This window comes from Cervus canadensis, chromosome 29 (assembly GCF_019320065.1).
Source record: "Cervus canadensis isolate Bull #8, Minnesota chromosome 29, ASM1932006v1, whole genome shotgun sequence".
NCBI classification, from domain to species: Eukaryota; Metazoa; Chordata; class Mammalia; order Artiodactyla; family Cervidae; genus Cervus; species Cervus canadensis.
The window spans coordinates 17,217,490-17,232,445 of record NC_057414.1 but is presented as its reverse complement, the minus strand read 5'-3'; the positions used below and the strand labels follow the sequence as shown (position 1 = coordinate 17,232,445).

General features: G+C 38.0%; 1 protein-coding gene across 1 annotated transcript in view; it reads right to left on the bottom strand.

The window, feature by feature from the left end:
• LOC122431392 (glycerophosphodiester phosphodiesterase domain-containing protein 4-like) overlaps positions 1-14,956 on the bottom strand; it is a 139,777-nt gene that overhangs the window by 30,822 nt on the left and 93,999 nt on the right. Inside the window, exons 13-15 of the mRNA XM_043452690.1 lie at positions 13,574-13,795; positions 12,492-12,646; positions 1,861-2,008 (exon numbers count right to left, since the gene is read on the bottom strand). Of these exons, the coding sequence (XP_043308625.1) occupies positions 1,861-2,008; positions 12,492-12,646; positions 13,574-13,795 (525 nt within the window). The remainder of the gene's footprint in view (positions 1-1,860; positions 2,009-12,491; positions 12,647-13,573; positions 13,796-14,956) is intronic.

Sequence of the window (14,956 nt, the reverse complement as noted above, 5' to 3'; positions counted from 1 at the left end):
ACAGGGAGCTCAAATCTGGTGCTCTGTGATAACCTGGATGGGTGGGATGGGGTGAGAGGTGGGAGGGAGGTTCCAGAAGGAGGGGACATATGCATGCCTATGGCTGATTCATGCTGATGAATGGCAGAAACTAACACAATATTATAAAGCAATTATCCTCCATTTAAAAATAAATTTAAGTAAAAAGATAAAATATAGCAGTCAGGATAGTTTAAAGTATGTCTCAGTAATAAACCAACACAAAAATTTCAATGAAAAAAGTCTACAGCAAATTCTGGACAGGACGTGGAGAAAAGGCAACCTTCTTGCACTGTTGGTGGGAATGTAAATTGACACAGCCACTATGGAGAACAATATGGAGATTCCTTTAAAAACTAGGATAAAACTACCATATGATCCAGCAATCGCACTACAAGGCATATACCAAACTCAAAACCTGACAAAATCATAATTCAAAAAGACACACATACCCCAGTGTTCACTGTAGCACTATTTATAATAGCTGGGACGTGGAAGCAACCTAGATGTCCATCAACAAATGAGTGTGAAGAAGTTGTGTTACATATAAAACAATGGAACATTACTCAGCCATAAAATGGAATACATTTGAGTCAGTTGTAGTGAGGCGGATGAACCCAGTACCTATTATTATTATATAGAGTGAAGTAAGTCAGAAAGAAAAAAACAAATATCATATATTAATGCATACACATGGAATCTAGAAAAATGGTACTGATGGATCTATTTTCAGGGCAGGAATAGAGGTGCAGAAATAGAGGATACATTTGTGGACACAGTGGGGGAAGGGGAGGGTGGGATGAATGAGAAAGCAGCACTTAAACATATATATTACCATATGTAAAACAGAAAACTAATGATGGGAAGTTGTAAAACACAGGGTGCTCAACCCAGTGCTCTGTGACAACCTAGAGGGGTTGGGTGGGGTGGGGTGGTAGGTGAGAGGGAAGTTCAAGAGGAAGGAGACATATGCATATTTATGGCTTGATTCACACTGCTGTATAAAAGAAACCAACGCAACATTGCAAAGCAATTATCCTCCAATTAAATAAAAAAATAACCTATAAGAGTGACTAAAAAAGCTATGGGATCTGAGTGAGATCTCATTCAGGGGAAGGGAAAGACTAGCTCAGAGCAATTTAAACAGTCAGTGGAGATAAAGTGTTTTCTGATGCTGACTGTCCCATTCAGTCTACATAGTCTATATCGACTACGTATGTATGTATGTGTAAAGTTCCCTCCAAAAGTAATAAGTGAAGGGATTTAGCTGGGATTACAACTCAAGACTTCAGGTCCTCAATTCTCTGGCCATAAGCAGTAGCAGGACAGAAGAGAAAATCAAACTAGGTGGCTGGACACTTGCTCCTCTTTTCAAAAGCATTTTGCCTGGACACACAGTGCTTACTTTGGAATCAAGTACACTGGGTTTTCTCCCCACACCTCCTGCCACTGTCACTGTCGCTGTGCCTTCAGGAAAGTGAGGCTGCAGTAACACACCTCTGCAGTCAGACCACACTCTGAATCTTGCATCATGTGACGCTTCAGATTCTCCACAGGGATACTCCCAGTGGCTAACTCAGAGGTTTAAAAACTACATAATGCATGAAAGGCACATTGTGAGGATTCAATAAACAGCAATTATTATACCAATATTAATTTCCCCCTGAAAATTACAGAAGGATCTGGGTGAGAGAAGGGAGAATGCACATCTCCAATCTCACATAAGTCTCTGCTCTTAAGTAGCTACCCTGGGGAGTGCATAATGGGCAATGTAGGGGCGGGTGGGGGACAGAGACTCCTATTGTACCAGACTTGGAAGAACAATCTGGACAACCAGCTCACCATGAAGTAGGAAGGTTGAGTCATCTCATTCAGGACCTGAATGTTGTCTGTGGTCACAGAGGGAATCCTGGAGCACCAGGCCAGTGAGAAGAGCCAAGGTTCATTGACAAGGTATAAGTTGATGCTGATGTTAGCTGCTCTATATTCTCTAGGAAAAAAAAAGAACCCATAGGAGATTCAGAGTTAATCTCACTCTCATCACCTAAGAGGGAAACAGTCACTATATGTGAGAAAGGATGTTGCCTAAATCACCAGAAGTAGGTGATAGTAGGACAATCTATGATATGACATGCAGAATTAGCTCATACTGCAATGAAATAAATGACTGCACTTAATACCTTTGCTACTATGCCAGCAGTAGTATTTTAGTAAACTGGCTTCCTCAAGGAAAGAAAAATGAAGGAGGGAAGAAAGGAGGGGAGGGAAGGAGGAAGGAAGGAAGGGCGGGGGTAAGGGAAAAAAGGAAAGCCCTAACAAATTCCTAATGGAACTTGTCAATTTCCATGGTATAAATACTCACAATTTGCTCCCGTAAGCTGACATGCACCAGCTCCAGTACACTATTGGGCAGCAAATGCACTTACTTCCATTAGAGCACTTACGTCCTCTACTCTATGTGCCTTCCTATCAATCTTCTCTACTTAACTGTAAGCAAATTAAAAGCAAAGACTTATGTCTTACTCAACTCTGAATATTCAGTGCATGCGTGCTAAGTCACTTCAGTCCTGTCTGACTGTTTGTGACCCTTTGGACTACAGCCCACTAGGCTCCTTTGTCCATGGGATTCCCCAGACAAGAATACTGGAGTGGGCTGCCATGCCCTCCTCCAGGGTATATTCCCAACCCAGGGATAGAACACGCATCTCTTAAGTCCCCTGCATTGGCAGGTGAGTTCTTTACCACTAGTGCCTCCTGGGAACCCTCTGTATATCCAGTGGTGGTAGTGGTGGTTTATGTACCATAATACCTGACTGTAGAAACAGTTAAATGAAGGAATGAATAAATGAATACTAATTTGGTGAATATTTAAACTTCAAATATAAAAAAACTTTACAAGCATGAGTAGGGGGAATGGAACACAGCACTTCCCAATGGCAGAATGAAATGTCAATAAATATTTGTGCACTATCTGTAGAAAGAGTAGAAGAACATCTAGTCAAGTTGTCATTACAGATTGAATTTCTCAGAAAATACATCATGTAAGTGCCTTCAAAAGACTTTTTAACCCTAAGATGTTATAACATATTGAAAACAGCTCTGCACAAGCCTGGGGCTGAATCCCAGCTCTGTCACATACTAACTCGGCAATTTCTTAGGCTCAGTGTATAAACTGTAAATAAAAATAACCATACCACCTTTACAGGAGTGCTTGCAATTAGTTACCCAAAATGTTAGACTGTGTCTAAGACAATTCTACAGATCATCTAAAAATAAGGAAATGTTTTTTGAAGCTAAAAGTTTTTTCCTTAAACTTTTTGAAATTAACACACAAAAACCAATCACATGTCTGTATGTTAATAAGCATACAGAAATTGAAATATAAAACAATACTATTAACAATCACTCCAAAGAAAATTAAATAATTAGGTATAACCTTTAACAAAATAAAAGAGGATCTGAAAATCTGTAAAAACTACAAGTCGCTCAATTGTATCCAATGCTTTGCAACCCAATGGACTGCAGCTAGTCAGGCTTCTCTGTCCACGGAATTCTCCAGGCAAGAAAACTGGAGTGGGTAGCCATTCCCTTCTCCAGGGGATCTTCTTGACCGAGGGATCAAACAAACATCTCCTACATTGCAGGTGGATTCTTTGCTATCTGAGCCACCAAGGAAAGAATATGTTTAAAACACGTGCCACAACTACTGAAGCTCACACACCCTAGAGCTTGTGCTCCACAACAAGAGAAGCCATAGCAATGAGAAGCCTGCACACAGAATAGCCCCACTCATAGCAAGTAGAGAAAAGCTGGTGTAACAGCAAAGACCCAGCATAGTCACAAATAAATAAATAAAATTATATAAAAAAATAAGAGAAGTCTTTGAGATCTAAGAGCAAGACAAAGAACTCTTAGACTTGACATTAAAAGCATGATTCATAAAAGGTAAAACTGACAAATTAGACTCCATCTAAATTTAAAAATTCTGCTCTGTAGGAGACTCTGTTAAGAGGATGTTACAGTCCAGTCATACTGGGACAAGATATTTATAAATAACATATCCAACAAAGGACTAATATCTATGTTATAGAGAGACCTCTCAAAACTCAATTAAAAAAAAATCAAGCGATCCAATTAGAAAGGACGTGAAGAAACATTTCACTGAAGAGGATATACCATTGAGAAATAAGCACATAATTATATGTGCTACATCATTAGCCATCAGAGAATGAAAACTAAAACCACGAGATGTCACTACACACTTAAAATGGCTACCAAAAAGTAATGATGATGCCAAAAATTGATAAAGATACAGAGACTCTGGGTCATTATATACTGCTGACAGGAATGTAAAAGTTTCCCCCCAAAAGTCTGGCACTTTCTCATAAAATTAGACAAGTAATTACCATAACCTAGCAACTATATTCTCAGGTCTTTATTTCATAAAAACAAAAACTTATGCTTACGAGAGAGAATTATTGGAAGATGATTGAAAAGGAAACATTAGGAATCTCTCTCCCCACCTAGACAACAACTGCACTAAAAGAATCTGCCTAATGTAACTCTTTTGGAACTATGGAATCTGTTGAAGGCTTTCAAATTCTAGGGAAGTTTTGGATGGTAAGTTATAGTTAACTTTGGTCGCTTTCATCACCTGGTCCAGTAGCAGTTGCAGTACGCGAGTCCCTAGCACACGGCAGCCAGTTGGCCCCATGTTCCTGAGGCAGACTGGACAGTTTGTAGGAACCAAGGTGGGCCAAAAGGATCTTATCCTTCAAATAATAGGAATCTGTGGTTTGATGGCTGACTGATGCTTCTCCTCACACAGGTGTAGACAGAATGGGGATGTCATGATTGTTGTACCTCCCCCTATTGTTACAAACCTCTCCCACTTAAGTGACTACCAGGGGTTAAAAGGGTCAATACCCTTCCCTCCCCATTGTTCACTTTTTTCCCCTTTTGGAGATGAATGAAAATAAAAACACAATATATTAAAACCTGGCATGCAGCAAAAGTAATGATGGTGGGTAAATTCATAGTTATACACACTTACATTTAAAAAACAATAAAGATCTCAACATCCAAATTTTGCAATTTAAGGAACTAGCAAAAGACGAATAAATTGATCCAACATAGTGAAAAGAATAAAATAATAAAGATTAGAGCAGAAATAAATGAATCATAGAACAGAAAACCAATAGAGAAATTCATTGAATGAACCTGAAGGTTAGTTCCTCAAACAGATCAACAAAATTGATAAACCTTTACCCAGATGTACTACTAATTAAAAAAAAAGACTCAAATTACTGAAATCAGAAATAAAAATGGGGACATTACTATTTTAGAGAAATAAAAAGGATTATAAGAGTGTACTATGAACAGCTGTATCCCAACAAACTGGATAACCTACCTACATGGACAAATTCCTAGAAACACAAAACCTATTTTGTAATCATGAAGAATTAGAAAATGCAAACAAACCTACAATGAATAAGGAGACTGAATCATTAACCAAAAATCCTCCAACAAAGAAAAGTCCTAGACCCATTGCTCTCACTGCTGAATTCCACCAAACATTTCGAGAACTAATACCAACTCATTAGGATGGCTATGTAAAGAAAAAGAAAAAACAAAACCAGAAATCAACAAGAATGTGGAGGATGTAGAGAAATTAAAACTCCTGTGTACTATTGGTTTTTGTGGAGAACAGTATGGCAGTTTCTCAAAAAGTTAAAAATAGAATTACCATAAGATCCAGCAAGTCTGCTTAATAGATATATGCAAAAATAATTGAAAGAAGGGTCTTGAAGATATATATATATATATATTTGTATATTCATGTTCACAGCAGCATTATTCACTCTAACTAGGGCTTCCCTCGTGGCTCAGATGATAAGAATCTGCCTGTAATGCAGGAGACCTGGGTTTGATCCCAGGGTTGGGAAGATTCCCTGGAGGAGGGCATGGCAACCCACTCCAGTATTACAGCCTGGAGGATCCCCATGGACAGAGGTGCCTGGCAGGCTACGGTCCATGGGGTCACAATGAATCAGACACGACTAAGTGACTAAGCTCAGCTCAGCACTGCACATAACATGGAAGCAATTCAAGTGTTCATCAACTGTTGAATAAATAAGCAAACTGTGGCATATATATGCAATGGAATACTATTTAGCCCTCAAATAGAAGGAAATTCTGCAATGGACGGATTTAACATAGATGAACCTTGAAGACTTTATTCGAAGTGAAATAAGCCAGTTATAAAAAGACAAATATCCGTATGATTCAACTTATACAAGTCAAGATAAAAGAGAAAGAGAGCAGAATGGGTGAAGGAGTTGTTAGGGATATTATTGTTTAATGAGTATAGAATTGAGTATACAAGATGAAGAGGTAGATTGATGGCAGGAATGGTTGTACAGTGTAATCAATGTATATTAAAATGATTGATTAAGATAGCACATTTTACACTATGTATATTTCTACCATGGTTAAAACATTTTTAAATGACTAAAATCTGTTACATTCACATGAAAACCTGTACACAAATGTTCAAAACAGATTTATTTACAATAACGCATAAACAAACAACCAGACAGCCTTATGTTGACGAATGAGTAAACAAATTTCAGTACATCCATACAATGGAATACTACTCAGCAATGAAAAACAATAAACCTGGATAACTATTCAAAGGGAACTACATTGAATGAAAAAAAACCAATCACAAATGTTTACATATTTTATGATTCTATTTGTATTACATTCTCAAAATGACATAATAATCAAAGTGGAGACTAGATTAGTGATTGTGAAGAGTTAGGGTTTGAGGTGAGGGGAAGCGGAAGGAAGTAAGAGGACTGTGGTTACCAAAGAGAAACAAGAGGAATACTTCTGGTGATGAAACCAGTCTGTCTTGGTTGTGGCACTGGAATCACTACCCTACACGTGTAATAAAACTGCACAGCACCATATATACAAAACACATACAAAATGATATAAGCAAAGCTGGGGAAATCTGAGAAATATTGGTGGACTGCACTGACATCAATACCTTGGTTTTGATATTGTATTAAAATTTTACAAGTTTACCATTGGAGTAAACAGGATAAAAGGTATACAGCATCGTTTTGTATTATTTCTTATAAGTTAGCATGCAATTATCTCAAAAGTTTAATTTAAACTTTAAATTTAAACTTATTTTAATCTTAAAATGTTTAATTTTAAAAATATTACTGATAAGTTTTAAAAATACAATAAAAATGTACTCTGGGGTTTATAACTAAAATATTATTCATCACAACAGTCACACAAAGGACAGCAGATAGTCAGTGGAATTAAGATTTCAATATTCTATACTCTATGTTGTGGAAAAATTACCCAAAGGTGAATTGTAATAAGGTAAGGATACTTCTTATAATTTCTAGAGCAACTAGTAAAAAAATAATTCAAAAATGTAAAAAGTCAATAGAGAAGATAGGAAATAATCAATGAACTTAAAACATTGAAAGTCAGGATGACCAAATTGAAAGAATGACCAAATAACCAATCTAGAATAAAGAGGACAAATAGGAAAAATGGCAAGATGTAATATAAACCTAGGTATATTCATTAGTAAACTAATTATTAATGGGTCAGATATTCCCACTGAAAAGCAGAGATTGTCCCACTAAATATAAAAGCAAGAACAGATATGGGCTTCCCTTGTAGCTCAGCTGGTGAAGAATCCGCCTGCAATGTGGGAGACCTAGCTATGATCCCTGGGTTGGGAAGATCCCCTGGAGAAGGGAAAGGTTACCCACTCCAGGATTCTGGCCTGGAGAAATCCATGGACTGTATAGTCCGTGGGGTCGCAAAGAGTCGGACACAACTGAGCAACTTTTACTTTCCCTTTATCAGAGATACACCTTACTTTTTAAAACCTTTTCCTTTTGCATTTGGGTACAGCTGATGAGCAATGCTGTGATGGTATCAGGTGAACGGCAAAGGGACTCAGCCACATCTATACATGTATCCACTCTCCCCAAACTCCCATCCTGACCGGAAGGTTCAAGACACCACATAACACTAAGCAGAGTTCCATGTGCTATACAGGAAGTCCTTGCTGCTTATGCATTTCCAATATAGCAGTATGGACATGTTCATCCTAAATTCCCTAACTATCCCTTCCCCCATCTTTGCCCCCGGCAACCATAAGTTTGTTCTCTAAGTCTTTGAGAAAGAGATGTACTTTAAATATAAAGACACAAAGCAGTTCAAAGACAAAGAACAAAAACAGAAATGCCACAGAAACACTAATTATAAGAAAGCCAGTGTGGCAATATTAATAAAAGCAATCTTTAGGCAAGAATTATAACCAGAGAGAAGGGACATTTCATAATGAAAGGATGGGAATAAATCCATGAAAAAAATCTAACAATTCTAAATGCAAATACACCTTAAAAAAAAGAGTTTAAAATATGAGAAGCCAAACCACCACAACAATCACAATAACAACAACAAACACAGCAAAAGGGAGAAATACAGAAATCAACAGTCAGCTGGAAATATTACATCCCCTTTTCTATAACTGACAGATGAGGCACAGGGAGCCCTTAATTTCTCTCTGACTGAAGAGGTTGCTCCCAAAAGGAAGACGGCAGAAGACATGGTCTAATCTCCTTGTCAACATGATATCTACATATTTTCTAAATAGAACAATAATATTTGCTAGAAAGAAAGGTCTTTATAATAGAATATGTTCTTTAATGGATGTTCCTGGTTGATTACTTTTTATTACACATTTTGTAAATAAATACAGAATGTGGATTTATGAGGTATGGGTCCTTGGGCAAGGTCACAAAAGCTATGAAATTCTCTGGGAGTATTAAATGCAGATGTTTTGTAACTCAAATGTTCTCCTTCAAAGTGAAATAACCCTGTAAAAACACATTTGGAGCCTATATCTATCACTGTGGGCCATAGGGTATGTGTCCAATAAGGCAAGAAACCTGCAAAGTTGAAATCAACGTCCCTGACCTCTGCTTGCTTCGTCTGAGCCTCCTGACTGCCTTTTGCATCTCTGAAATTAATAATAAAACTTAAGAGTAAGTTCTCTGATGTGTATGAGTTTGATCTGCAACCTAATGCTTTGTGTTAACGCCACAGAAAAAGCAGGAGGAAAATGCAGGATATAATACTTTAAAAGACTATTAACCAACTTAAACTAGTTGTATATTTTGGAAATTAAGCCAGCCCCTGTTGGAATCATTTGTGATTATTTTTTCCCAGTCTGTAGGTTGTCATTTTTCTTTCTTTATGGTTTCCTTTGCTGGACAAAAGCTTTTAAGTTTGATTAGGCCACTTGATTTTCTAATAGGACTCAGGATATGACTGATTCCTCTTAAAGTCTGATGCCAGCTGATACTATTCCCATGTAACTATGGCCAAGGAATAACTTTTAAAAATTGCTACTAAAAGAATTAACACTGGGGAATCTGTCAAACCTATATTTAAACCTCAGTGTGGTCCCCCACTAACCAACTGTATGGACTTTGGGGAAATATTAACACCTAACCTCCCTGAACTTTTCCTCTTTAGAGACAAGATTCCTCATTTGAAACATGGGGGGTGATGCTAATTTATAGGGCACAGCATGTAACGATGGTGATGATGAAACAACAGGTAACATTTACTGTGTTCATACATTTGCCTATCATTTTGCTCTGTGCATATATGTAGAGTATCACTTAATCTTTTAACCATTCCATGAGGTTATTGTTATCCTTAAATTACAAATGAGAAAACTGATTATTAAAACTTGTCCAAAGTCACATGTTTAGCTGATGGGTAAGCCAGAATTTAAAAAAGAGCCTGTGATCAACCAACAGAACTTGACACATAATAAAGGCTCAGTAAGTGAAAGTTATTATAATTACTTTTCGACTACCAGATTAATCTAAATTATGATTAGCAGAGAAAGAAAACACCTTGGAGTCCTTTTTTCTTTGATAAAAAGTAGAAAGGAAGAGACATACACTCAAAACAGAGGAATAGTTGGGCAAAGAGAAATCTTCTGAATAGGAAAGAGAGGTAAAACATATATAATTTTCTAATGCTGAAAGAAAAAAAAAATATATATATATATATATTTTATGATCAACTCCCTCATAGCCAGAGAGACTGGAAAAGCCAGAACATGAAAAGAGGTAAATCCAATAGCCTAGCTCATGACTTGAGATACAAAAATGAATCTAGAGGAATTTCTGTAGCTCAAAGAGATTTTGGAGATATGGAAATACGTATGTGTATCTGGACAAAACACATATATATGTTCAGTTTCTGAAGCATTTAGAATCATCTGAAAAGAACTTTCAGATATACAAGCTGCATTTAGAAAAGGCAGAGGAAACAGAGATCAAATTGCCAACATCCACTGGATCATAGAAAAAGCAAGAGAATTCCAGAAAAACATCTACTTCTGCTTCATTGATTATGCTAAAGCCTTTGACTGTGGAGTCATAAAAAACTGTGGAAAATTCTTCAAGAGATGGGAATACCAGACCATCTAACCTGCCTCCTGAGAAACTTATATGTGGGTCAAGAAGCAACAGTTAGAACCAGACATGGAACAATGGACTGGTTCCAAATTGGGAAAGGGCACGTCAAGACTGTATACTGTCATCCTGCTTATTTAACTTATATGCAGAGAACATCATGCAAAATGCCAGACTGGATGAAGCACAAGCAGGAACCAAGACTGCTGAACAAAATATCAACAACCTCAGATATTCAGATGACACACTCCAATGGCAGAAAATAAATTGGAACTAAATAGCCTCTTGATGAGGGTGAAAGAGGAGAGTGAAAAAGCTAGCTTAAAACTCAACATTCAAAATACTAAGAATATGGTATCCTGTCCCATCACTTCATGACAAATAGATGGGGAAAAAGTGGAAACAGACTGATTTTATTTTATTGGGCTCCAAAAGCATTGCAGATGGTGACTGTAGTCATGAAATTAAAAGACACTTGCTCCTTGGAAGACAAGCAATGACAAACCTAGACAGCGTATTAAAAAGCGGAGACATCATTTTGCCAACAAAGGTCTGTATAGTTAAAGCTATGGTTTTTCCAGTAGTCACGTACGAATGTGAGACTTGGACCATAAAGAAGGCTGAGTGCCAAAGAACTGATGCTTCAAACTGTGATGCTGGAAAAGGTTCTTGAGAGTCCCTTGGACAACAAGGAGATCAAACTAGTCAATCCTAAAGGAAAGTGAAAGTGAAAGTCACTCAGTCGTGTCCCACTCTTTGTGACCCCATGACTACACAGTCCATGGAATTCTCCAGGCCAGATCCCTGGAGTGGGTAGCCTTTCCCTTCTCCAGGGGATCTTCCCAACCCAGGGATCAAACCCAGGTCTCCCACATTGCAGGCGGATTCTTTATCAGCTGAGCTACAAGGGAAGCCAAGAATACTGGAGTGGGTAGCCTATCCCTTCTCCAGCGGATCTTTCCTACTCAGAAATAGAACCGGGGTCCCCTGCATTGCAGGCGGATTCTTGACCAACTGAGCTATGAGGGAAGCCCCTATCCTAAAGGAAATCAACCTGAACATTCACTGGAAGAATTGATGCTGAAGTTAAAGTTTCAATACTTTGGCCACCTGATGCAAAGAGCCGACACAATGGAAAAGACAATGATGCTAGGAAAGACTGAGGGCAGCAGAAGAGGGTAACAGAGGATGAGAAGGCTGGATGGCATCACTGACTTAATGGACACGAGTTTTCGCAAACACCAGGAGACAGTGAAGGACAGGGAAGCCTGGCATGCTGCACTCCATGGGGTCGCAAAGAGTCAGATATGACTTAGCGACTGAACAACAATGACATAGGGACTAATGTAAGCAGTGACTAACAATAATTAAATCTGAAAAAGTTACCATTTTATTCTCAGGTGCTTTTAATCCTGAAAACTCTGTCTCCGATTATGTAATTATAAATGTGGTGATTGAGAATTTCAGTTTCTTCTCATGCTTGGCTGTTTTAAGGGTTTTTCTAATAATGATTTAACTATGTTTCAAATTATATCTATGAGAAATCTGGGTATCTGGATTACAAAGTTATTTACTAGGTACTTCAATCCATCTGGTAATGGCAGAAGGAAATCAACCACTTTTCGAGTTCTTACTTTTCAGTGATCACTTTATACAACAACAAAAACACCCAACACACAGAAGCGTGTGCTGAATGAGAGACTGAAGCATAAAGGAGAAGAGGCTGAAGAGCATGTTCCAGGAACAGAGTGTAACTTGGATAAATGTTTGTTGGCACAGAGTGAGGGAAGGGTAAGAAGATGGAAACAGGGGATTCCAGAATGATAACTACACAAGGAAATCCTGAGATGGGAGGAGGAACCTACGTAGCTTGGCTGGGATGCAGATTTCCTGCAAGTAAGGCAATCCATGCTGAGGAAAGTGTGGTCAAACACTTACCTCATCCCATTATAGAACAAGTTCTTATAGTCAACATTTACTCTAGTGATATTTTCTTTTGTGAGGCGTTCAACAGAGAATAACCGGCCCACTTGCTGAAAACCAGGAGCTTTTTTCTTGACATACTCCCTTTCAAAAGCCGGCAACCAAAAAATCTGTAAGGAGAAACAGGAAGTCTTTCAGTGGATAATCAGCTGTCTAGGTACAAACAGATCCTACATAGAATGGGAGGAGCCCCATTCCAGCATAGGTAACAGTCTATAAGGAGCAGAGAGATTCTAGACCTTGGTGAAAGAGTCAACCTCGCTAATACTGTCTAATGAATTCTTATAAAGGGGCTTTCACCAGGGTTGTTCTGGAGCTGAGTTTTCCCAGTTAACATCATGGAACCAAGGGTCCTCCGTGTCACCACACTAGGTAAAGTAGGCATGGAAGAAAGGTTAGAATCATAAACACCTCCTCTGACTGATACTAAAAATCATCTTTGTGAGAGGTTATTTCCAGCCAACAGGGAAGGCTATTATGACTCATCTGTGGAAATAGTTCTATTTGCAAAAAAACCCACTTATTTGTTTCTTTCATAGCATTCTTCCATATTCTGAGAATTTGACATTTGGAATGACTGCCCAAATGCAGAGTAGCTTCTGAAAAATATGATGAACAAATCTCTGCTCAAATAAGAACCAGATGTCCTTTCTGTATTATTAATGAAAGCCAAGTCCTCAAAGTCTTAAGTGTCCCATGCCCAGGCCCTTTCTAATAGATATATGTTGGTGATGGTGCAGGTCACATCATACAGCCATTAAACACATATTCCCTTTTAACAGAGGGGTGACATTTCATTTGGCTTTGAATAACAAATAGACTCAGTGTTTTCCCCCACTGATACAAATTTAACGGGGTCATTCCTAGATTGCCAAATATAGCTAGCTGTATAAAATAGTCATCTTCATTTTTATAGGGAGCAAAATTATTTAAGGATCCCAAGGAAGAGCTACAAGGTAGGTCAGATTCAACTGCTATGGTAGTGGGACATGTGACCCACCCACCAACCTCTACCATAAATACTGAGATAGACATACCAGACGTTGCTCAATCTGAGAGTCAAGGATTATGCTTACTACATGGCGGACATACAAAGCTCGGAGAGAATGATTCGGTGCAGGGCCATTAAGATCAAAGATCACAAACTTCTTTTCCTTCTGTGCAAGTTCCAATAATTCAGTTAGCTTTGGAATCTTCTGATTTCCTGCTCTTTCCCTATCAGCCTCTGATAAGGGTTTCATACCAAAAAATGGTTTGATCTAAAAACACATAAGAGAAAACACTGGCTCCCATCAAAAGCATTTTCCAATTCTCCTGCTTTTAGCCCCACACCAATTACCATTTAACCCACCCATCAGGCCCTCTGAAATACTGGTTCTGAGATAACAGTTGCCAAGGATAGAAATTAAATGTAATCTCCATTGGTAATCATGGTATTTGGAAGGATTTACTCTATATTGTAGAACCTATATTGTTGATTTAATCTATATTGTTGTATTTGCACTGAAGGTCTCCTCATGTTCTTGTCTTAAACTTCCTTTTCAATCTTTTTTTCTATAACTCTCCTCAAAGTATTACAATTCCTTTTCAGTCACACTGGCTTCCCACACATACTCTCACTGTTCAGGTTGTATGTAATGGAAAGAAAGTAGGCTTTGTCTTCAGACTGAATTGGAATCAATCCCAGTGCTGTAACTCATTTGTCTTCCTTACCATATCCACCTGTTAAAACCCTACCCTCAAACTGCAAAACCCAGTTAAAATGCTACCAACTTCCTGAAGTGTCCACTTACACACTCCTAAACTAAAGAGACTTCAACAGTGTTAGACCACAGTGACCAATTTTTATGCCTTTGTAATTGTATGTCTCATCCTGCCTTCTAGTCATTTGTATATATCCTAGATCAGATTCAAATCCTAGCTTCATGTACTTCTTGCTGTGTAACACTGGTAAAACTATTTAAAATGTCTAAGTTTTCATTACCCTAATATAAGATGGAGAAGGGGAGAGTAATATGTGTATTTCTAGGATTATTTTGAAGATCAAATATAATATTTATATTATATTTACCAGGTCTAGCAGCATGTCCAGTACACAGAGAACTGCACAGTTCATACCAGTTCCCTCACCCTCTACTGCTTCTACTGGAGGGCAGCTCCCTAATGGCAGGCACTGTCATAATTTCTTTGCCGTACACAGCATTTCATTTTATTCCTCAGTCCATACATGTATTAGCTATATTGATATAAGTACTTTCATTGTCATTTGCCAATTTTACATCATTTGTGTGTAAAGTCAGTGATTAAACACTGTCTCTCAGGAGAAGGACACAGTAGCTACACCTCACATATTCCCAAGACTAAAATAATATTTTTCTCTATACAACTTTATCTTCTCTCTCCTTCTCACCCTATTTCTT